Consider the following 26,374-nt stretch of genomic DNA (forward strand, 5'->3'; position numbering starts at 1 on the left):
ACCTTGACAGAGGCAGAGGCCGAGGCTAGTCCCTCGGTAGTCACAGGTTAGCTTTCTAGCGCTGGCTCTTCATATATTGTATTGATTGACTCTGGTGCTACACATTCATTTGTTTCTAGTAAGGTAATTGATAGATTGTGTAGACCTAGTGAGTATTATATTGCGGGGTTTGGGACTATACTGCCTACAGGGGAACTGGTAGTTTCTAGGAGATGGATGAGATCATTGCCAGTGATGGTAGATATTAGATAACTATCAGTAGATTTGCTCGAGTTGTGTATGGATGATTTTGATATGATTTTGTGAATGGATTGGCTAGTCAGATATGGGGCTACTATAAATTGCAGGAAGAAGATGGTGATCTTTGAGCCTGAGGGTGAGGATCCCTTTGTCTTCGTGGGTGCTGTGCATGGACCTCGCATATCCATGATATCAGCATTGAGGGCTAAGGACATAGTGCAGGGAGGTTGTTTAGGTTATCTAGCTAGTGTGGTGGATACCACTAGTGTTATGCCAGTGGGGTCGGGATAGATCAGATTGGTATACGATTTCTTGGATAAGTTTCATGGGGATTTACCAGGATTACCGCCACACAAGGAGATTCAGTTTGTCATTGAGTTAGCACCGGGTACAGCGCTAGTGTCAAGGGCACCATATAGAATGGCTTTGGCAGAGATAAAGGAGTTAAAGATACAATTGCAGGAGCTTCTAGACTGGGGGTTCATCAGACCTAGCTTCTCGCCATGGGATGCTTCGGTTTTGTTTGTGAAGAAGAAGGATGGGACTCTGAGAATGTGTATAGACTACAGGGAGTTAAACAAGTTGACCATCAAGAACAAATACCCCTTTCTAAGGATCGATGATCTGTTTGACCAGCTGCAGGGAAAGACGGTATTCTTGAAGATTGACCTTCGATCTGGTTGTCACCAGCTGAGGATCAAGGACAAGGATATTCTAAGGATGGCCATCCGAATGAGGTATGGGAATTATGAATTTTTTTTCGTGTCGTTTGGTCTGACCAATGCCCTAGCAACATTCATGGATCTGGTGAACAGGGTCTTTAAGGACTTCTTAGATCAGTTCATGATTGTCTTCGTTGACAACATCTTGGTTTACTCCAGTTCGGAGCCAGAGCATAAACAGCATCTCCGACGGGTATTGTAGAGGTTGAGAGGGCATCGGTTGTATGCTAAGTTTAATAAGTGCAAGTTCTGGCTACCAGAAGTGACATTCCTTGGACACATTGTTGGTGGAGATGGGAATAAGGTGGATCCAGATAAGGTTGAGGCAGTTTGGGATTGGCCGAGGCCAAGGAACGCCTTGGAGGTTAAGGGTTTTTTTTATTAGCGGGATATTATAAATGGTTCAGGGAAGGGTTTTTGAAGATTACTGCACCAATGACAGAATTGACACAGAAGAATCTGAAGTTCGTCTGGTCAGAAAAGTGTGAGAATAGCTTCCAGGAATTGAAGCGACAACTAATTATTGCTCTTGTATTGAGTCTTCCTTCGGAGGGAAGGAAATTTGTAGTATATTGTGATGCATCAAGATTAGGATTGGGATGCGTGTTGATGCAGAATGAAAAGGTTATTGCTTATTCATCACGTCAGCTGAAGGAGTATGAGTAGCAATACCCTACCCATGATCTGGAGTTGGCAGTGGTGGTATTCGCACTAAAAGTTTGGCGACATTGCTTGTATGGAGAAAAGTGCAAGATATACACTAATCATAAGAGCTTGAAGTATTTCTTCACCCAGAAGGACTTAAACATGAGGCAGAGACGTTGGCTGGAATCGGTAAAGGACTATGATTGTGATATCCATTATCACCCAGGGAAAGCCAATGTAGTGGCAGATGCGCTGAGCCGGAGGGGCCCAAGACAGCTATTTAACTCTTCACAGTTATCAAAGGAGTTGGCAGAAGAGATGGCTAGAGCAAGGATAGAGCTGATAGGGTAAGTGAAGGTGAGATGGATGATACACAGTTACAGCAGGTTAGAGGGAATATCCTAGCTGGGGTAGCTAAGGAGTATTCCGTTTCAGAGACATGTTTACTACATTATAAGGGCTGGATTTGTGTTCTGATGGATGTGGGTATTAGATGAGATATACTTGATGAATCTCATACCACACCATACTCTCTCCATCCAGGCACCACGAAGATGTATCAGGATCTTCGAACTTTATATTGGTGGCATGGGATGAAGAAGGATGTAGTAGAGTACGTGGCCAAGTGTCTAACCTGTCAGCAGGTGAAGGCTTAGCATCAGTGACCAACGAGGTTGCTACAGCCCTTGGGTATTCCCTAGTGGAAGTGGGAAGACATTGCTATGGATTTTGTAGGAGGTTTATCCAGGACAGTGGGGCAGCATGACTCGGTATGCGTGATAGTTGATAGTTACACCAAGCCAACTCACTTTCCACCAGTGAGAACGACCTATACTATGGAGTAGTACAAAGAGTTGTACATGAGGGAGATTGTACGTCTCCATGGGATTCCCAAATCTATAGTATTAGACCCGAATCCCATATTTACCTCCAAGTTTTTTGGTGTCTTGCAGAAGGCTATGGGAACTCAGCTAAAGTTCAGTACAGCCTTTCATCCTCAGACGGATGGACAGTCTGAGAGGAAAATTTAGGTGTTAGAAGACATGCTTAGGGTGTGTGTTTTGGACTTTGAGGGGTCTTTAAATAAGTACCTTTCATTGATTGAGTTTTCATACAACAACAGGTATCAATCAATGATTGGAGTAGCTCTATATGAGATGTTTTTGTTGAAGAAGATGTAGATCACCCATTCATTGGGATGAGATGGGTGAGAGGAAGTATTTGGGACCAGAGCTGGTTCAAAAGACTAATGAAGCTACTGAGAAGATTCGAGCTCGAATGCTCGCTTCGCAGAGCAGACGGAAGAGCTACGCTGATCCTAAGCATAGAGACATGGAGTTCCTGGTAGGGGACTATGTGTTTCTGTGAGCGTCACCACTATGAGGGTTGAGGAGGTTTCGGAGAAAGGGCAAGCTGAGCCCTCGATTAATAGGACCTTTTGAGATCCTGGAGAGGTTTGGACAGGTGGCCTATAGATTGGCACTGCCACCATCGTTATCAGGGGTTCACGACGTATTCCACATCTCTATGCTTCAGAAGTACGTCTCAGACATGACTCATGTGTTGAGGTATGAGGAGTCGGAGTTACAGACAAATTTGTCATATCAAGAGCGATCGGTCCAAGTCCTAGACAGAAAAGATAATGTTCTGAGGAACAAGACGATTCCTCTAGTCGAAGTGTTATAGAGGAATAGTAAGGTCGAAGAAGTGACCTAGGAGCTTGAGTCAGCTATGCGGGATCAGTATCCCGAGTTATTCAGGTAAATTTCGAGGACGAAATTCTCAGTAGGAGGGGATAGTTGTAACGACCCAAAATTTGCTAATAAAGTTTAGTGCCTTGATTAGCATGCCGGGATGGCATAATTGGATATATGCATGTCTAATTGAATAAATGTGTGACTATGTGGCATGCATGATTATTGTGTGAATATATTATATGCATGTTTATGAGTATTAGATATGCATGTGGCCCCTTTATTGTTCATAAGGGAGTATTTGTAATTTTGGCTCGTTAAGGGCGTAAATGTGATTTTATGTGATAAATGGTTGAGACCACATTATTTTGTGGATATATTTGTAGTATATGGTCGGAGACGGTCCTAGTGAGCGGATTAGCAAAATAGTCACAATGGGGTTAAATACCCGACTCGGTGGAGCGTAGGGGTATTTTGGGAAATTTAGAGAATATTTAGGGATTTGTTGAGTAATGAATAAGTATTTGGTAATTAATTGGACGTGAAGGGATTAATTGGTTAATAGTAGGAACACTTCAGGAATTAGCTAGAACCGTGGAAAAATGATTGTTTTACCCTTAGAAACCATTAAAAGGCTAAATAAACTTAAAGGGCAAAAAGGTCTTTTGCGTTAAGGATACACTCAGATGTGTTAAGGAATGATCAGAAACATTAGGAAATTTCTCACACTCTAGTTTTTGTTTCCTAAATGTTGATTTGGATTAGGAAATTGAAGGTTACCCATTGTCCTTGTGACTAGGTTTATCGCTAAGGCTCAGGACTGAGGATCGTGCTTGGGACCGTTCTTAATTCTCCGCTCGAGATTCGAGGGAAGAAAACTGCACCCTTGTGAATGTGAATGGGGCTAAGGTTCCCAATAAATGAATATGTGTACTGTGTGATTGTACGATTGTTATGTTATATGAGAATGAACGACCTAAAGGAGCCGAGGTTGATGATAAGCGTACTAAACGCAGCTCAGCCTAAGCGAGTCGGGGTCAGCTAGATAAACAGAGGGCTCAGCCTCAGCGTGCTACCCTGAACTTTCGTGTAAATGGCTAAGATATGAACTTGAAATTATATGTTTACCGTTGGTTAGTTTAATTCTTGTACTCTGTTATATAATTGAACTGATTGAGTTAAGATTGATTGAATACTACTGTATGTGTGCTTGCTGTTTATGGTTTTCTTGTTGGGCCTTGGCTCATGGGGGCTACGTGGTGCAAGTAAAGGTAAAGGGAAACTGGACAAACCATGAGTTGGAGAGCTCTGGGGGAGGAGTGTACATACTCATCTGCTCATCCACCATGGCCTAGGGAAAGTACAGGAATAGAGCCCTAAAACTTGTATTTTTCCATTAGAGTGGCTTTTGGTTGTATTAACTTTTTGAAATTGTAAACCTCCTCTATGAGGTAAACAGAATCTCAGGTCCTTGAATAACCTCAGTGTGTCCATCCTCTAAGTTACGTCATATCCTTAGTAACTCCTTTGTCGCATTGCGTTCACCACGCTAACGACCATCTCTTTTGATTCATATAGCAAACACATGTAATACATTTCACATCAAAACAAAGGAAACACATGTTGTATCATACTCATCATAACACTTCAAGATAGAATTCCATTATTCATATTACATGATTTAACATCAAAACATAGAACATCACTTCCTTATAACCTACAAATCTTACCATTTCATAGCATAAACAAAGAAATTCTATCTAACTTCCCTCAGGTCCGAGCAAAGCAAAAATGAGAAAAACTTCACAACGAGCCTAGAATCATAATCAAACTTTGTCTCTTAAAATCACATAACAATACTCATGCCCAACACATATACCCCACGTGTGCATGACTCATGCACACGTGGTACAAGTTGCCCAATAATTCCAAACATACACATTTTGATATAAAATCATAAAAGAATAATGCTAATTCTACATATTAACCCTTCATTTTTACAAAGTAAAAAGAATATGTTTGACTAGTAGGCATATTTTTTAACGTAAAAATGTATTTGCATGCGACATACATACGTGGGAGCGTTCTTAAAATTTAACGTTTTAAAACGATAATTCCTACATGCTTATTTCTTGCCTCTTCAAACAAAATTCAGCAACATGATTCAATTAACCTTATTTGTTCTTTAAATCCCAAAGTTTGATTAGATAATTTAATACATTATATTTACTTTATAAAATAATTCATTTAGCCTTTCCTAATTTCTCATAAAATAATAATTCCTTTTTTTATTTCAATTAGCATAGAAAAATGACAAAATTTGTAGCCATCAAGAAATACCCAATAAATTTCTTGTTTCCTTTAGAAAATAACTTTTCTAAATCAATAAAAAAAAATTACATGTTTAAATGTGATAATGTATAATTTAAAGTGTGGGGAAAATTAATTTTACTTATATTATTTAAGACTTGAATTTTTTAGGTATAATACTCTTTAATTTTAAACAAAATAATTATTTTATCTTAGTAACTCAATGTTTCAACAACTATTTATTTTGTTTAAAAATCATAAGTGAATTTAATACAAAATATTTTCCCATTTAAATAAAAAAAAATTCACCTAAATAATAATGTGAAAAATACATATTTACAATTTTTTAAAATATCACATTCCTATATACAAAACTTAGGGTATAATTTATTTGATGCACTAATATTATTTATCTCATTCATAAGACATTTCTCATTTTTATACCAAAATTCCAGCAACTAGTAATTCATTCAAAAACACAAACTTGGATTAAAAACTATACTTTCTTCATAAAATATACACAAAAATCTACATGTGTTAATTTGATAAAAACACAATTTATATGTACAATAATAATGTATTTTTTTTTAAATAAACTCATACATCATTTTGAGGCATTACTTCAGCATATCAAACATTGTTTCACCATCATATTCACAAATAAAAAAAAATAAAAAACAGCAAGCATAATTAACAAGAAATTCACTATTAAATCATGCTTAAAAAACGGTCAAACCATAACCTTCATGTATCATCAAATCATCATTTATAATTGACTTAACACAAATTCCCAATTTAACCAAATAACCTTGCATATTTCTAATGAGTATATGTGACATCAAATAAAAAGAAAAATGACCAACATGCATCAATAACCCCTATAGGCCGAAACCCACTTAGTATCAACATAAAAATTCCAATAACCTCATATACATTCACATGAACCCAGCATGTTCCTATTTCCCAAATAACATGACCAAGTTCATAAAAACATCAAGAGAAACATAAACAAAATCTAACATACATTCTCTACATATGTCTTGGCTGAAACCTACATAGGATTTATATTCTTGAATCCAAAATTACAATCCACCTAACATGCTTCTCAACAAGGCATCAAAATAGCCCATTCATTCATTATACCAAATGGTGCAAAGCATACCCAAAGCAGTTATTCAACAAGGTCAAAATAGCCAAAACATTAGCCTTAATTCCAAACCTGATTTTCTAAAACATCCATAAATAAAACGGCTAATCAAAATGTTATAATCTTGCCCAATCACCAACCCACATCAAATCATAATCTTACAAAAATTGAGGGAGAATACCAATACCTCTCTTTATAGTACACAAGAACTCAAGCTATGGCCACCACTTTGTTCAACCCTAGGGTTTCGAAACCCACAGAAAGAAGAGAAGAAAAACCAACAACAACCAAGAGAGAACTTAACAAATCACAAGAAAACAAATGAAGAGATGAACTAGAAAATCACAAATACAAAATATATACCCTAGGATTTGAATCCCCTTTCTCTTCTTCTTCTTCTCCTCCTCCTTTCTCTTCTCTCTTCCTTTCTTTCTCTCTCTCTCTCACGCCCTCTCCCTCTCTCTCTCTCTAGTTGACGTTCCCATGGAGCACAATGGCTATCTTCTTTTCTTTCTTCCCTTTTTAACTAACCTAGAGAAATAACTAGCCCAATGGGAAATGGGTAAGTTTCCTCCTTTTTCTTTATTTGTTTTTATTTGATTGCTTGAATAAAAAAAAATAATGAATATGATTAAGATGACAACCTCCTCCTTCCCATTTTTACCATTTTCATCAATTTAATTATTTAATTGCCAAATAAAACAGGACAACAAATCCCCTCTTTCCAACTATGTCCACACGCCCCTCTTCCTTCCCTCTTCTTTTTATTTTATTTAATTTTCTTTTAATTCTCATAATTAATTAAATAAATAAATAAAATAAAAAGAAATAATGTGTAGGAAAAACTATTGCATGCTCACCCTGCAACCATGCACATGCACACACCCAAGTGCTAAGGTGCACCACTACCTACCATGAATCTTGGTGCATTCATCCAAAACTAATTTTTTTACTAATTAAAGAATAAATAAATAGAGCTAGCAATTAAATTCACGTAATTCCTACCAAACAATTCAAACAATTCAAATAATTTCTAACACTTAACAATTAGTAATAAGACAAAGCACAAAATTAATAAAAAAAAAAAAGTGGTGCGCTAAACTATGTATGTATTCGCTTTGTGTTCTTGAACACTACTAAGGAGGTAATGGGATTCCCTACCCTTTTGATGAATTGATGTTGATTTGGTTCTTATTTATGGTCATTGGATGGTTGTTTGATGTTTTGGGAAAAATGTCTATGTTTGAACTTATAGTTTAATGAATATGTGTATGGTGATGATCTCTTTATTAAAAGCATGATTAGGTTTTAATTGAATTTTTGGAAACAAGAGGATATCTTTGTGTATGTTTTGGCCTAGCATTATAGTATGATTCATTTTATTTCTTTTTAGTTTTGATAAACATGTTTCTTGATTAAGGGATTTGTTGTTGTGGAACATATAGGTTTCGGCCAAGAGGAGATGTGGTGTTCTATGCTTGTGTCAATATTTTTGTTTCCATAGTATTTTTGGTTGGATAAAAACACATGATAAAATTTTGGAAAATTATTTTGATAAAAGGACATATAGTGTTTCGGCCTAGGATATTTTGTAAGGGTTATGAGTTGTGTGTTGTTTCTTTATTTTATTTTAAATCGTTGAGAAATGAGCATGTTGATAATTGTAGCATTGTCATGTTAGTATACTAAGAGTATTTCGGCCACGAGTGTTTGTTGGTGTTAGGGTTGTGTAATGATTTTGATTGTTAGTTTTGCATGTTGAAACTTGATATTGAGGTTTTCAAAGTATAGAAACATGTTAGGATAGATTGTTAAATTGTTAAAGGATTAATCAGCATTGTATAAGCACTTTTATGATCTTATGAGCTTGCGGATTTTTATTTGAATATAGAAGCATGATGTGATTTTGTGCTAAAATTGGTTGTTAAGTCCTATGTGTATTTCAGCCTAAGCTCTATTGCATGGTGTGATATTGTTCTAAATGCGTAAATGAGATTAAGGATTATTATGGACTTGCATAAGATGTTAGAAAGCATGTTAGACCTATCCATGTATTGTTGGTATTTTATTAATTTTTTATTGATTATTTTATAATTCTATGTTACTAGCAGAATTTTATCGTTTATATATTTATTTAGCAAGCATGAGTAAACTAGGAGTAAGTTTGATGCCATGATTTCATGATATATGCTAAAGATGAAAAAGATTAGTTTCATATATTTTGTTCTTTCATTTCATTAAGAAAACCTATGATTTTATGTGGACTTATATGCTTAAAAGTTAAAAGCAAATAAATGAATGACATGCTTGTTATCCCTAAAATTTTATATTAATAATGTGGCAATCAGAGGTGATAGGTGGCAATGCGTGGCTACCTAGTTGAGCATTAAAGGTTAGTAAGTGTGTTAACCAAGGGAAGGATATTGGTGAAAAATATGGTTTTGCCTGATCAGGAAATGATCCACTCGACCAGAGAATATTTTGTCTGGTCAGGTGGAAGTCACACCCGACCAGACACAGTTTGTTCGACTAGTCACCTCAAAAGTGGGTGTCATCTGACTAGTCATCTTAGAAATAGGTGTCATCTGACCAGTCATCTCAAAAATAGGTGTCATCCAACCAGTCACCTCATAAATGGGTGTCATCCGACCAGTCATCTCAGAAATGGGTGTCATCCGACCAGTCACCTCATAAATGGGTTTCATCCGACCAACTACATCAGAAGGAAGATTTAGCCAACCAGCTATGTCAGATTGAGGAGTGTAGTTGACTGAATGTGTCAGAATTTCAGGATTTAACTGCCCAATGATTTCTTTATAAAATCTCAGTAACAACTTCAACCTGAATTGCTCGTAACTACCATGCGAATCTCTCAAATATCTTGACGTAATAGCCATATCGTTATATTTTAAATACATTTTCTAGTAAAAATTGGACTCCGACAAAAACGAGAGAATTTACATGTACGATCCATGAGCTTATAAATAAAGAGCTTATGGCATCATTTGACGGATCTGATCTTTTGGAGACTTTGAGACTCTCTAATTTTAAGACTTTGGGACTATGACTTGGGGTATTCTTGGGGTATTTTTTGAGAGAGCTTAGAAAGCGAAAACTTGTATTTCCTAGAGAGAGAAACTTTGTATATTTCTACTTACACTTATGAAACTCAGTTGGCTCAGGTTCATCTGATCTTAAGTGTAGGCTACATATATCACTACTCCAAGTGGATTAGGCTATTGCCAACAAATTGGGGTTGAACCACTATAAAATTGCTCATGTCGTTTTTATTTTATATATAAGGTTATTATCTTCATTGTCGTTTTTGCGTATACTCGCCGTTGGCCAAAATCATGGTCAAAATTTTTGGTGCTTTCATTGAGAGCCTGAATAGAAGAAACACAATATTATCCTAAAAGTATGGCACCCAGAAAGCTCGGTACATCAAAAGAACCTATTAGATCAGAAGGTCATGCACCTGAGAACCCTGACACTGAGCCAAGGGCCTTTCTCGAGGAGAGGACTCTAGAGGTTAAACAACTCCAGGAAGCCATGGGGGCTTTCCAGGAAGAGATGATGCAATTCAATGCTCGGCAGGAGTCTTTCGCCAAAGAAATGGTAGGCAAAAGGCTGCATTTGAGCAGCAAAAATAGAAAATGGATGCAAGAAGTGAAGAGATCAGGCGAGGCAGGAGGAGGCTGATCGACCACATTGCAAGGTAGCACTTGCTCTGGAAGTGGCTACTCAGTTGACCCAGGCCAATGCCCAAGTCACAGCATGAGCAGCTACCTAGGGAGCAATAAATAATAATGATGGTCAGAGGTCTACTGGCAGAGCTGATTCTTAGGGGCCAGAAAGAAGTAGAAGTAATCCCACTGGCCGGGGAAATGATGGGGTCTGCTCCGCTACTGCCTCAACGCAAAGGGAGAATTCTAGAACCCCTTATAGGAGCCACCGGTCACAAACTTCTAGACCAGGGAGTCACTGGTCGGGCATTAAGAAGACTCCATAGGCATAATCAGACAAGAGCTCCTTAAGATAAGAAAACTTCACAGTATAAAGACGGATATGGTCGGGATAAGGCTGATAGTCATCACACCGGCTGGTCAAAGGAAAAAGAGGGAAATGACCAACAAGGAGGAGAGGACTGCTCGGGCCTTGTCGAGAAGCCACCACTACATCTCGACTAGTAGCGTAGTGGGAAAGAGCATGTCCCACACAATCAGCCCTTTGAAAAATCTAAGAGCACGATGTTTGATCGGTTAGGAGGACATCCTTCCTGAAAGGATCTAAGGAACGTTATCAGCAACAAGAGGAAGACCCTCCCGGTCGAAGGGCAAGATCTGAACCGCCGTACCGGTCAAGTATAAATACTTGACGACAGTGCACCAAATGGAAATTCCCGACCAGGAGGTCAAAACCTCGGAGCCTTGTTAGTTGCCCAAGCCCTCCAAGCCAAGCTTGATGCACTAACAGCTGTGGTGCAGAGTTTATCAAAATGACCTTCCGGGATGGATGAGGTAGACCACAGGAGTCGCAGTTCATTTTGTTCCTGGATCAGAGCAGCCCAGCCACCGGCAATATATAAAGCACCAGTGCTACCGGTGTATATAGAAAAAGCAGATCCCATCAGATATGTTGGGAAGTTTGAGGACCAGATGGAACTGATCGAGGTAAATGACGATTATTGATGTAGAGTTTTCCTGACTACATTGTCAGATACTACCCAAGAATGGTATTGGAAGTTTAAGTTGAATTCCATTACCACTTGGGAAACATTTAGGAAGGAGTTTTGTAGAAAATTAATTGCTGTCCGAACTCCACCAGTTTATGCCAACCACTTGGCAGATATCAAACAAGGAAAGGATGAATCTCTAAAGAATTATATACAGAGGTTCAACCGAGCAACTAGTGTTGGAGATGAGGGCAAGATGGTTGCCATATCCTCTGGAATAACTTATCGAAGCCCTTTGTGGGATAGTATACATTGAAATCCAATTTCAACTCTTCAACAATTTCTTGACCGAGCAGACAAGTATATGAAATTGGATGACACAATCGAGAAAGAGGAGAAGGGCATAAACAATTTGGGCAGATCAGCTGACCCTCCTAAGAATGGTGAAAACGGTCAAAATGGTGGAAAGAAACGTGGAAATAATAGGTCTGATCGCCATGAAGAAAAGAAGGCCAAATCGGGTCCAAGTGATAAGCCAACCAAGTATGAGCCTGGGTTCACTAATTACACCACTCTATCGGCCAGTTGGGTGGAAATATATCTCGATAGTCATCAAGAGGTTCCCTACCGGAAACCCCCTCCAATCAGGATAGAGATGAGTAAAAGAGACATGAATAAGATTTGTCATTTCCATGGAGATTATGGTCACGATATGAATGAATGCAATCATCTCAAGGATGAGATAGAATTTCTTCTCCGGTCAAGAAAGTTGAAAAAGTACTGGGCAGAGAAACCCCAAGGAGAAGGAAGCAACAACAATCCTGGGTTCAAACAACAGCAATCTCCACCCTTGAAACCCGAGCCTGTGGAGTTTACTTTAGAAACTATATGTGGAGATCCACACTGGGCTAGGGATAGTAATAAGGCAAGGGAAAGACATGAGTTGGACGCAACATCTGAATTCATGACTATAGTGGAGCGAGCTCCAAAGAATCCTCAGTACGAGAGTGAGTCTCTTACTTTTATAACGGATGATGCTAGACACATGAGGTATCCTCATAATGAAGCGCTCGTCATTACAATCCAAATTGAAAACATGAAAGTAAAGAGATGCCTAGTTGATACGGGAGGCTCTGTGGACATTATCTACAAGTCATCTTTTGAAAATATGAAATTGTTCGTCAATGACTTGAAACCATGTTCTCAAGTTATTTACAGGTTCACTGGAGAAGGATTGTCACCAGCCGGAACAATAAATTTACCACTCACAACAAGAGATGCTCCTAGGCACGAGACACTCATGACAGAGTTTTGAAAGTAGATTGTTCGTTGGTGCACAGTGTGGTGATTGGTCGATCACTACTCACGGCTTTAGACACAACGGTGTCTATATGGCACCTTTCTATGAAATTATCGACTAGTGCAGGCATAGGCTGTGTCTAAGGAGACCAGAGAGAAGCCATGGAATGCTACAATGCTTCAGTGGTTAAGGCACAGAGGGGAACCAAGGAGAATAACATGATTGTGTGTGGGGAGAAAGAAGTAGTAGACGAGATGGATGTCGACCAATATAATGTTGTGAATTTAGCCAACCAAGAAAAAGTTTTAAAAGTTACCAACCAGGAAAGTACTCCTGGTGTTAATGAGAAACATACCCCATCTGGTGATGAAGTCACCAAATAGTGCGTTTCCCAAAGCGAGGGAATGGACATTGATCCTCGCTTTGGGGATTTGGAGAGTGAAGTAGGACCTATGGAAGACTTAGATGAAGTCACGATAGATGAGAACGAACCGATCATATTGGTTAAAGTTGGAAATAATTTAAAGGTGGAAGTGAGAGCATAGCTGGTAGAAGAAGTCTTCGCCTGGTCTCACAAGGATATGGTGGGTATGTCACCAACTGTGATCAGCCATGTCGTCAACGTGGATGAAAATTAACCAATAGTGCAGCAGAAGAGAAGATTCACTACAAGAATATTGACTATATATCACGGTAAAATATCACACATATCTAAAAGCGTTATTAATGATTTTTTAAAACACAAAAATGATAAATGAAATTCTGGCGGCAGCACGTAAATTATTAACCGCGCCTTTATTCTATTTTTCCCTCTCTTATTTCACTTGACATTCTCATTCTCTCTATCCTATCAAACTCTTTCCCTCCCCGACTTTCCCATCTCTCTGCCTTCTTCTATTTCCCTCCCTTTTCTTCCATTCTCTGTCGCAGTCTTTGTAGACTCCGAGCTTCGGCACTCCAGTCATGAAGCAGGCGGTACACTTGGGTTTTGTTCAGAGTGCGATGTTGAGGAATAGACCGTCATCGCTGCTCTCTCGTCTCTGCAGCGGGTAAAGTTGTCAGGGCTGATGTCTTCTACACAGTAGTTGAGGTGAGTCTTTCTTTGATTTAGAAAGTGATTTTGTCATTCTTTGTTTCAATTTGTTTGGCAAAAGAGATGACTTGCTCATTAGATTATTTTGCATATGCTTTTTTCTTTTTGCACTTTCTCTCACTCTTTTCCCTCGTTGAAGAATAGCAAAATAAAAAGGGTAATCTTTATTTCTCCTTCGACATTAACAAAGAGTTTATGATTTTTATTAATATTTTCCTACCAATTTTTGGCTTAGGTCTGGTTGTGTTATATGAAATTGATTTAGTTTATTGGTTAGGGTTGGTTCTTACTTTTTTAGTTTTGGGGTTTGCATTTGAAGGAAGAATAAATAAAAGAAACAGATTTGGGGTTCTGGGTTTGAAGTAGACTCTATGGTTCTACATTTTTGTGTGCTCACTCAATTCGTATTGTTCTTTAAGATCCTTTAAGTGGGCTTTAATTTGTTGGTTTTTCTTAAAGGTTATTTCTTTGGTTTGTGCTATTGCTTTTGTTTTTAATAGTTTCTTTTGCTGCAGCTGATGAAGGTAAGCCCTTTCCCATTTAGTTCAGGTTTAATCATGTTAATATTTGTACTAGTTTTTAATATAATTGATGGTCTATCCAATTTATGATTATGCTCACTGCATGGTGGACTCTATTGAGAATGTTACACGTTGGGTATGTATGTTCCCTTTGATTAGTATTATCTACATTACTAATTTATCATGTAAAATATACATCTTAAATGGACCAATGTGCTTATGCTCCCAATTAGTAAATTAGAAAAATTTGTTGTAAGTTTCATTTCAAATTAGTAAACGGTATTGTTGTCAATTATTATAAATCAGAAAAATTTGTTGTTGCATTGAATATTGTCCGAACCAATCAATTTTTGTCAAGACACATTACAAATTTCAATTAAGTGTGTGTTTGAACTTGATTTATTAATAGAAATGGACACACTTATAAAATCTAGAGCTTACCATGATGAAGTGAATCTTCTCTGTACATATAACCTTGATCTAAAATCATTTTGATATCTAATGTCATTTGATTTTTGCAAATGATCTAGCAGTAAGAGTTTATTTGTTTTGTCTTTTTGTTTAGTTAAAATAACTTACACAACGATCTAGCAGTCTGAGTTTATCTGATTTATTGGTTTTTGCATGCACACACACAACTTTCCTAGGCTCAATGCTGAAGTTATTATATTCAATGTATGTGCTGAATGTTTATGTAGCTTCTTTTAAGAGGGCCCAATTTTTCACAGCATATTTTGTATAGCTTTTGTCAAGTATTTTCTTTCATGTATTTTTTTAAGTTTTGCTTGTTAATTCTGAATTGATGATTCTTATTTTTTGTGAAATTGATTGTTGTTTGTTGGCCATGAAATTTAAGATTTCAAAATTCCTAATTTTATTTTTTCCATTTCTCATATTGATGTTGTGCTCTGATGAATTCCTTAATTATGTCTAGGCAACTCAATTATGAATCAAAAAGTATTTTTTTTTTTTTTTGTTGTCTTTCCAAATATAAATCATTTTCACTTTCTTATACTCTTTATGTCTGGCATAATTTTTCTTTTATCATTTCATCTCTTTAGGTACAATGTAGCAATTAAGTGTGCAACTATTACTCTTGCTGGGCACTCCTAACCAAAGTAGAATTATGAATATAGATTACTTTGTTTAAAAAATGTTTGGAATCCTTGTCTAGTGGTACTTAGGCATTGTGATATGACTGAGAAAGGATGTGTGAAGGAGTTTAACTTGAAACAAATAACTAGACAAAATTGCATAGAACAATAAAAAGAAGGTCAATCTCATTTCAAGCTCTGTTTTGCAAATTTTTCCCTTGTATTGAAGCATTTATCTATCTCATTTCAACATTTCATATTTGAGGTGTAAAATTTGAGCCTCTCTCTGTCATTTTAGATTTTCTTTAGAAATCCAAGTCTCTCATCTTTTTTTTCTACAATTTTGGGTAAAATCTGAATCTTTCTATTTTATTTCAATCTCTTGCCCTAACTCCTCTCTATTCAATTCTATTTCAGAATTTGTTTTTAGAAGTTGGAAAATGTTGTTGAGCTATGGGGTAAGCTCTTTTCACTCTGCTATTGTGTGACTTAATATGATTAAGATCTTGAGGTAATATCATTGATTCTATTATAATTATTTTCTTTTGATGTTAATATATGTGTTGGTTACTTTCACTAATATTGCTTGAAATGGTTTTCAATAACTACAAGAAAGTGCTACATTACTTTCACTGCTATTTCTTCATTTTCTTGTTGCCAAGCTAATTATTTTCCATAACTCAGATTTTATGGCTGTTAATGGTTATCATAGCAGGAAAAAACTGTATTTCTCACCCATTTGTGAATTAATTCAAGAGAAATAGATGGTTAGATAAATGAAATGGAAGCTGCTCGTTGCTCACTTTGGTAGAAATTCTTCAAACTTGGCATTTTCTTTGTATAGCTCTCTTTATAAAATTGTCTACTATATTCATATCTATGTTAATGAAGCAACTAGTAAATTGTTGAAACAATAAATTGCTGCTAGTGTAAATTGTTGAAACATTCTCTATGCCTCAATCTCTTTTTGCTATGTAATCTCCTTTGCTTACGAGTAATTTTATTGATTTGATTTATCAATTTTGAAAAACTAATTATTATAATAGTATAACTTGTAGCTTTTCTGCTGTCATGATGAATTATTATCACATCACTTGTTTTCAAAAATTTTATCAAATTACTCAATAATAAGATGTAAAAAATTTAGTACAAATGGGAAATAAATCTGTTTGCATGTTTTTTTTTAATGCTGACTCGATTTGTATGCTTTGATAACTTCATCAGCACATAGCTGCAGATATCTTTCTTTTTAAAGGGCATTTATTATGTTCGTTTGAATGCAGCTAGAAACCAAGTTTACTCTGTCAACAAAAATGACTGTTGAAGGACCACTTCGATTGAGAGAGGAATACGCAGAAGGGGTTTTTGAGACACCAAAGGTTATTGAAGAAACGGTGCTAGAACAACTTAAAGGTGCACTTGGTCAGGTAGCAACCACAATACAACAACTTCCTGTACCTGTTGGGGATGCTTTCACTGGTGGTGTGAGAGTTCCTTTGAGTAAGAAAAAATTATGCTTTATTGATCATTTTTGAAACCTTAAAAATTTGAGTTAGTACCTACCTATAATCATTATTTTAATATGTTGTCAAAAAGTGTTTGGTCAGATATTGCTTGTTCTTTGTCCTGGAAACAACTGCTGTATGGGACAGAACCCTGTCCTTTCAGCCTGTTAAGTTTTGCATTACCATTCTTGCTTGTATAAGAAAAAAGTAATCAGCCTTTGGCGAGTTAGTATCCTACACTTGACATTTGCAGTTTCCTGGGGTTTTATTATCTTCCAGATTTCCTTTATATAGCTCTTTCACAACACCCAAACACACTTGACATTTGCAGTTCCCTGGAGTTTTATCTTCAATTGCTTTTACATAGTTCTTTATAACACAAAAATGACCTGACCTATTAGAGCAGCTAAGATAACTATTAGTAACTGAAAATTTGAAATTTGCCAAAGGATCATTAAGTGTTGACTGCTGAGGATACTTTTTGTACTCACCTTTGATGACACTTGATCATTATAATATTCCCTAGAAAGATGCAAAAGATCATTAAAATGTGGTACATGATAGGCCAATTTTTATAGCTACTAACTGTTTTGGTTGGTTAGTTATTCATTGTAACTAATTATTGTTATTTTGTAGATTAGTTACTTTATTAGTTTTGGTATTTTTTGTATATATACTATTTTGTATCATTACTTCATTAATGAGAATTGATTTTATTCATTCAGTCACTAAGTTTGTCACTAAGTTTCCTTACAGTACCTACCACCAATGAGGAAAAAAAACATTAAAAATGTGGTAATTAGAAATATAAGGTGCCATATAATTATATTTTAAGAGAGATTTTTAAGATTCAATTTTCAATGAGAATTGAATCATGCTTTCGTTTACTTTTCCCTGCTGTCTCACTAGGTTATTACAATAAAATGTGAAAATATCCTAAGCATTTCATCTTATGCATGCAGGTGGAACATTCCAGACACTATTCATGATCTCCTATCTTGATGATGAGATACTTGTACGTATACTTTTACCAAAAACTCTTTCCACCAAAGCATAACTTCAGTTGCATTTACTAAATTGTTATTTTGGTAATTTTAAACACAATATCTTATGGTGCTCAAGGCCCTGCAATCCTAATTCTATGGAACTTAGTGAAGCTATAACAGATGTGATAGGAATTGCAGAATAAAATATTCTTAAATGATGCTTGTTAAGGAAATTAGTTGCAACTCCTTTCAATCTATAGAAGAAATGTGAAAAATATATATTCATATATAGAAATTTTCATATATTTTAGAATGGATATGATCTTATTCTTAATAGTGCCCACCCTAAAGTGAGAGGCTTTTTCACTAACCTCTATTAAAAACTAACACATCAGTATAGATAAAATCAGATTATCACCTCCACTTAGTTAGCCTGATAATGTTTTCCTGAATTTTAGATCCTTCTCTAGCAAGTGACATGCATTAGGTATGAAACTGGACCTGTTAAATTAAATACTTGACCTGCCTTTGCTCATTGCCTTTTTTTGTAATGTTATAACTCCTGTTTTTTTTTCTTTCTTTCTTTCTTTTTTTTTTTTTATTGGCTAAGCTTACTTTTCTACTATATTAATACCAAAAAATTAAAATTTGAGTTAGCACCTATAATTAATTTTGATCTTCACTGTAGGGATCTGATTTCTTCTTCTTTCATGTAGTTAGAAAATATTTCTAGCTTTTATTTTAACTTTCTTTGGTTTTGATGAGTCTTTGATCCGAGTGGTGTGTACATATTAAAGATCATAATAAGGATGCTGAAATGTAAAAAAATTTCAACCATATCATCAAACTAAAGGCTTATGCCTGCTTTAGATTTTGAAATATCTGAAAGGGTATGTTCCAACTTATGTCCCGAACCTTTATATTGTTGTTTGCAGATAACATGGGATACTAGTGAAGATCCTTTTGTCTATGAAATGAGAATTTAAATTTGTCATGTTTCTTAAATTTGTTATTCTATTTTATTACTTCTCTTTTTGCCTAAAATACTCAATTAATCATTGTCTTTTGGCCCAACTATTTATCTCAAATTGCTCAACATGGTATGTATTTATCTCAGTTTTTTTATAAGTTGGTCAAATTGTTTGATATAGAATAGGAGAGCAAGAAAAAAATTGAGACTGTTGCATTTAATCAAGTATGACATAAATTTTTTTTTCTAAACAAGAAAAAAAAATCATTGTTGAAAACCAATCCCTTCCCTTTTGCAGGGACAATGTTGTTGTGCTGGTTCAAGAACTTATGTCCATGAGCGTGTGTATGACGAGTTTGTTGAAAAAGTTAAGGCATGTGCAATGAAACGTGTTGTTGGTGATCCATTCAAGGCAAGCATTGAACAAGGCTCACAAGTAAATCAGTAGCCGTTCTGTTTTATAGCAATCTTTTAGAGATTATCTGGTTTTTCACTAGCTTTTAGGTCTATGTTACTACTCATTTGAACACTAAGGAAATTTTTTGAGTGATAGTCTTTATAATGTGTTTATAATTCAAGAGGTGTGTTGTATTTGATTTTTTTTTTTAATTTTCAATCTTTTATAATTTTGAATAGAATTTGTATAACTTTAGAGGAGTTTGAATATCTTAGATATTCATCCGTAGTGAAGTAGGTTCTGGGAATTCTGTGTTCTGCAGTGATAATGGAAGGTTGAAAACTTGCATGTCTTAGTGAAGTAAGTTCTGAGAATTCTGTGTGCTGCGGTGATATATGGATGAAAACCTGTGTGTTGTTTGATTTGTTTGAATTGTTGGTGTTGATTAGCTTATGGAAACTAGGTCAGCAGGATTTTGAGAAACCTTTAATAGTCCAGTAGTGAAATCTACAATAAAAATGGCAAATTCATTGCTCTTGTTATTTGGAACTTTATATTTGATCTAATTCTAGTTCATGTGTCTATGCTATTGGGTTTTCTTTATAAATTAGTTGTTGTATTGTATATATGTATATATTTATATGTTTGGTTGGTGTATCATTTGCATTTTCATTTTATAATCATAAAGTGTTTGAGCTAACTTTTCTAATGAGTATTTTACCAAGCATAAATCTTCAATCTTTCATGCCTATGTGCTTTAGTTAGTGTAATTGCATGGCCAGCTTATAAAGTCGTAATGAGGTTATTAACTTTCTTTCTTTTTGTACTCATTTAGTTTACTATTAACTCTAAGTTTAAGCATTAATTATTTAAACTCTTGTGTAGCTAAGCAAATCAACCTCACAACAAAGACAAGTGCACAATGGAATGGATGATGAATTGGAGGGCGGAGCAAACTTCATGGTTTACTTTTTGTGTATCTTGTTATGTTTCTGATTTTTACTTTTGAAGCAAAAGATGTGCAAGACTATAGAATTTTATTATGTATGCTGTCAAACTTAAGTTAGAACTAAGAACTTTTGAAGTGGTTAGTGTCATGGTTTGAAGTAGTTCGTCTTCAAATGTAAAAATACTCATGGTTTATCATATATATATTGAATGTTTAAAAAAATTTGATCTATTTAATATTACACTTGTGATCAATTGTGATTTTTCTAATCAAAATATAATAATAAAAACTTTTTACAACAATTAAAAATGAATACTACAAAATAACAAAATGTTATTATTGGGAGAATTTACAATAATTATTGTTGTTTTGTATAATATATTATAATTGGGACAAAAAGTTATGATTTATATAATAGAATGAACTAAAAACGTTATAAAATGATCAAATATAATAATTTTCATAACAGTTGGAAAGTGTTATGCATAAAGTATAAGATTAAATTCCAAATTTATAATCAAATACTCTAACTAAATGTTATTATTTGAATATTATAGCAACTATAAAGGTGTTATTGAATAGTTTAAGATAACATCGAACATAACATTCGAATATTGTTATAGAAAAGACATGACTTTTAATAACAGGGGCTATGTTAGCATTTTCAGAAGCGTTATCAATACTCCCGGTTAGCAGTTTTTAAGTGTTATGAATACTATTTTTTCTTGTAGTGATTGCTTAACAAGTAACGTGCAAGAGCTCTAAAGGAAGAAGTTGAGGGATTGAAGGAAAATGGGTTCATTAGGGAGGCTTACTACCTGGCCTGGGTTTCTAACCCAGTGTTAGTGCCCAAGTCCAATGGGAAGTGGAGGACCTGCATGGACTCCACTGATTTGAATAAAGCATTTCCCAAGGACTGTTTTCCCCTGCCCAGGATAGACCAGTTGGTTGACACAACTTCTGGTCATGAAATTTTGTCCTTCATGGACGCTTACTCTTGGTATAACCAAATAATTATGCACCTTCCCAACGAGGAGCATACCAGCTTTTGGACAGACATAGGATTATACTGTTATAAGGTTATGCCAATTGGCTTGAAGAAAGCAGGTGCCACCTACAATCATTTAGTGAATGGCATGTTCGGCAACTTGATCGGCAAAAACACGGAGGTGTACGTCGATGACATGCTGGTCAAGTCGAAGGAAGTTGGAGGGCATGTACGAGATCTGGGGGAGTGCTTTGCGATACTTTCCAAGTATCGCATGAAGTTGAACCCCCTCAAATGCTCGTTAGGAGTAAGTTCTAGAAAGTTTCTTAGATTTATTGTGAACTCACGCGGGATAGAGGCCAATCCTGAGAAGATTAAGGTACTCATAAAAATGAAATCCTCGACTAGAACTAAGGATGTGTAGAGTTCGACTGGGTTGATTGCTGCTCTAAGTAGGTTTATTTCTAAATCAATGGACAAGTGTGTCCCATTTTTTAACTTACTAAGAGGAAGCAAGAAATTTGATTGGACGGAGGAATGCGAGCAGGCATTCCAAGCCATAAAGAAACATTTGGCTCAACCTCCAATTTCATCAAAACCCATAGATGGTGAGGAACTTTTCATTTATTTAGCAGTCATAGAGCTTGCTATCAGCGCTGCTCTAATACGAGAAGAAAATAAAGTGCAACATCCAGTCTCCTACGTCAGCAAGCGGTTGGTAGGAGCAGAATTCAGATATTGGCTAATCAAAATGCTTGCAGATTCTTTAGTACTTGCATCTCACAAACTGCAGCTATATTTTCAAGCTCATCCCATCAAAGTGCTCACAAACCAGCCCTTACGACAAGTTTTACAAAAACCATAAACTTCTGGTCGGCTACTTAAATGGGTTGTTGAATTAGGCCAATTCGTGATCAAGTATCAACCCCGATCAGCCATCAAAGGACAGGCTCTATCAGACTTCATTGCTGAATGCACCGAAATTCCTAATATTCTGGACCACACAGAAAATGTAGCTGGGCAGAGAAAAACTTTTCCTACCGTGCAACTTTATGTGGACGGATCCTCGAATGAACATCATGCGGGAGCAGGACATATATTAATCACACCTGAGCGGCATCGAATCCACTACGCATTGAGGTTTAGTTTCAATTCCTCCAATAATGAGGTAGAGTATGAAGCCCTTTTAGTAGGATTACAACTGGCCAAAGATGTACATGCCCGGTCAGTCAAAGTAAATAGTGATTCTCAGTTGGTGGTCTACAAAATTTTAGGGAAATATCAGGCGAGAGGTTTGCGTATGGTGGCATACTTAAATTAAACTAAGGACTTGCTGTCATAGTTTGATGAGTACACAATCAAGTTGGTACCACCAGAGCAAAACTCCAATGGAGACGCCTTGGAAAAATTAGCCAGTGCAAAGGATGCTGACACTATAAATATAGTACCAGTAGAATACTTATAAAACCCAACTATCACCAAGCAGGAAGCAATGCCAATTACAGCAACTAACACTTGGATGACACCCCTCATCACATACCTCGAACAAGGCTCCTTACCAGATAAACGCAGTGATGCCAAGAGGAGAATAAGACAGGTTGCTCGGTATGTCATGATGGAGGATGTGTTATATATAAGAGGGTACTCTATGCTGCTACTTAAATGTGTGACGCCCGACCAGTCGAAAAACTTGTTAGCCAAAGTACACAAGGATTTTTCTGGCCTACAATGAATGAGGACTCCATGGAATATGTGAAGAAATGTGATAAGTGTCAGAGATTTTTTATGATACCCAGAGCACCTCTCAACATTTTAAAACAAATGCAAAGTCCCTGACCTTTCACAGTATGGGGAATTAATCTGATCGAGAGACTATCCGAAGGAAAAGGAGGAGTGCAGTTCGCGATAGTTGCTGTGGATTATTTCACTAAGTGGACTGAAGCTTAACCATTAGCCACAATCACCTCAAAGAAAATATTAGATTTTGTAGTCAAAAATATCATATGTCGCTATGGTCTACCAAAAAAGATAGTATCTGATAATTGTACCCAGTTTGATAGCGATCTATTTACTAATTTTTGTGCTGGACATGGCATTACAAAGAGTTTCTCCTCGGTGGCTAACCCACAAGAAAATGGGAGAGTGGAAGCAGTAAACAAAACGTTGAAAGACACCCTAAAGAAGCGGCTCGAACAAGCTAAAGGAACTTGGGTGGAAGAATTACCAGAAGTTCTCTGGTCGTACAGAACCACTGCTCGGACAGCATCTAGTCATACTTCTTTTTCCTTGGCATATGGTTATGAAGCTATGATACGGGTCGAGATCAACCCCCAATCCCATCGAAGAAGTACCCATGATCAGGAAGAGAACAATCAATTATTGGCTGAATCTTTGGATTTTATTCAATAAAAAACGAGAAAAGGCAAACTTGAGAGCTGCTCCCCATCAACAAAACATGGCCCGCTATTTTAATTCCAGAGTTAAAGATCGAAAGTTCCAGGTTGGAGATTTGGTTCTCAGAAGAGTGTTCATCAAAGACCCGGGAGCTGGAGTGTTGAGACCAAATTGGGAATGACCATATCAGATTGTGCAAGTCATACCACCCGACACTTACAAACTTTCTAGGTTGAATGGTGAGCTGATCAGAAACTACTGGAATGGCAAGCACCTAAGGAAATATTATTAATAAATACCGCTTGCAGAGTGGTAGCTTAGATTCAAGTGTTTTACTTGTTATTTAAGTATGTTAATGAGCTGGTTATTTGCTAACCAATCATTTATTTTTGAACAATTTTGGTTTGTTTGAGACTCGTTATTAGACACGTTCTGTCCTTTTTTAATTTACGTGTAATAAAATAAACCACGCACAGCGTGGTCGACTCTTGCTACAAATATGCACATGTGTTAATTTTTGAAAAGTGTTCAATTGATTGGTATAATCGAACAGTGTTTAACTACTCGGTGCGTTCAAGCAGTGTTCAACTGCTCGAATATTTTCTTTATATTCAATGTGTTTCACAAGTAATAGTTCCTCGAATAGATTTGATCAAGCAGCAAGTGACCAAGGATCTTTAAACCCTCTATCACTTGGGGGGGGGGGGGGGGCGGGCGGGGCACATGGGGTTTACTAGTAAATAATTCAACACAAGTAATGAGAGCACAAGTTAAACTATTTGTTTTTAGGCTGACTTGTAAATTTTCGAAGTCGAAAAGGGAAATTGACCTAACTTGTTTATCAAAGCATAAGTAACTTGGCATCTTTCAAAATTCCAAGTTAAAAGCAAATATTTGTGTAAAAATAAATATTATGCTCATAAAATATTAGATCAATAAGAGTGTGAGAAAGTATACTTAGCAGGAACTTATGAAATGTCTAGAATTTCTAAGTTAGAAAACTAAGTACTCATGCGAAAATATAAAGCATATATCAAAATGACTTTAATATTCTAAAAACTCATAATGTTTTAAGTAAAAAAAGATTTAGAATATTTCGGGTTAGCAAAAAAAAGTGGAAGTCAAATAACTCGGCAATGCGAGCAAACTATCAAGGTTGATAACAAGTAATTGTCTCAACAAAAGTATAATAAAAAAATAAAACAAAACACAAGTAAATTACTGCTAGGTACAAAGTTTCTACTGGTCAGATAGGAGGCTCTCTGGTTAGCTAAGCTTGTTTACTAGTCGGGTAAACTAGTGTCTGGCTGGTTAACACCATTGCCAATGTCTGGAACCTCCTCTGGTTGAAATGATAGGGTAGAAGAAGCAGGCACAACACCAGCTGGAATGGCTGCCTCCTTGGTGGCCTTGGCTTCACATTTGGCGAGCTCTTCTGCCCTTGCCTCTTTAGCAAGAAAGTCGAGGTTGAGAGGCTTGTTTAGCTTCCATATCTGATAGAAGCAGTTGGAGCAGATCTCTTCATAACAAGACAGATCAGCTTTTTTGTCCTATTTCAACTCTTCCTTCTCATGAGTCATATTCTCTAGCTATTCAGTCAATGTCTTGTTGGCTTGGATCTTCTTGTTATTTTCATCAGTCAACGCCCTTAGAGATTTGTCCCGGTCGGCAATTGTTTTCTTTGCCTGCTCAGTCTTTGTTTGGAGATCTTTACCAGACTTAGTCAGAGTTTGAATCTTAGCTTGGGCTTCTACAAACTGATCATTCAAGACCTTGATCAGCTCCTTATTGTTGACTGCTCGGCGTTGAGCATGACTAACAGTGATAAGTCCCTGGAGTAAATAATTGGGAAATATTAGAATAAGAATAATCAATAAGAAAGTGAATGTTTCTGAGAAGATACTTACACTCATAATTTGGGCAAGGCCTTTGTGAAGGACAACTTCGACGCTTTGGTGGGGTAGAGTCTCAAAGGTTTGAGCTGTTGTTGCATGGTGAAGAGTATAGTCTAGTAACTCTTTGTCATACTCACCAATGACGCGAAGAGGCTCGCTTAAGTAGGTTGATCGAGTAGTTTGTAGGCTGGCAGAAGAGGGAATTGATGGAGGAGTCAAGCGTGGGATAGTGACTGAATGATTAGATGGTCTCCCCTGGCTAGGTGGTATAGTCCTCATAACCTTGCTTGGAGGAGTCAAGTTGCTACCTTCACCAGTTTTCCTCTTTTAGGCAGAAGGAGCGTTGAACTTCTTGAACATGGTTGGATCTGCATAAAACTAAAGCAAAAACCTGGTTAGTAGAAACAATAAATGAACATAGTTGAATAAGAAAATTATACCGACTCATCACAAAATATAATTATGGTTACTATCTGTAAAAGCTGAGTTCAGAATTTCGTTTAAAATCTCGTTCTCGTCTTCCAATGATGAGTTGTCTTCTCTAAGGAGCTCAATGCTTTTGCCTTTTCCAAGCCTGGTAGGGAAGGTGGGTTGGAGAGAATTTTCAAGAAGAAGCTCTCTAAGGATAGGACCACCTGGTCGGCGTAGCTGAGGGGATGGTACAGGAGAAAACTAGTTAGTCACTTCTTCGGTATCGACATTAGACTAATCAGTCATGTCTATTTCATCAGTCGTACTGCCCACAACAATATCTTAGTTGTTCGGTAACAATCCCACCAATCGGAGATTCTCCAAGGAGACCAACTGCTCAACATCCTTCTCCTCAAGGGGCATGTTAGCAAGATCTTC

The 26,374-nt window shown here is 36.5% G+C and overlaps 1 protein-coding gene across 1 annotated transcript; it reads right to left on the minus strand.

The window, feature by feature from the left end:
- Positions 1 to 9,247: 9,247 nt before the first annotated feature.
- On the minus strand, positions 9,248 to 9,655 carry LOC133805983 (uncharacterized). The gene has a single exon (XM_062244124.1). The coding sequence runs from the start codon at positions 9,653 to 9,655 to the stop codon at positions 9,248 to 9,250; it is 408 nt and encodes a 135-aa protein (XP_062100108.1).
- Positions 9,656 to 26,374: the final 16,719 nt, after the last annotated feature.

Source organism: Humulus lupulus, chromosome X (genome assembly GCF_963169125.1).
Source record: "Humulus lupulus chromosome X, drHumLupu1.1, whole genome shotgun sequence".
Taxonomy (NCBI): Eukaryota; Viridiplantae; Streptophyta; class Magnoliopsida; order Rosales; family Cannabaceae; genus Humulus; species Humulus lupulus.

Bases quoted from the DNA above. Each gene is read 5' to 3' on its own strand.
- LOC133805983 (XM_062244124.1), bottom strand. From the start codon at position 9,655: ATGGCTATTACGTCAAGATATTTGAGAGATTCGCATGGTAGTTACGAG.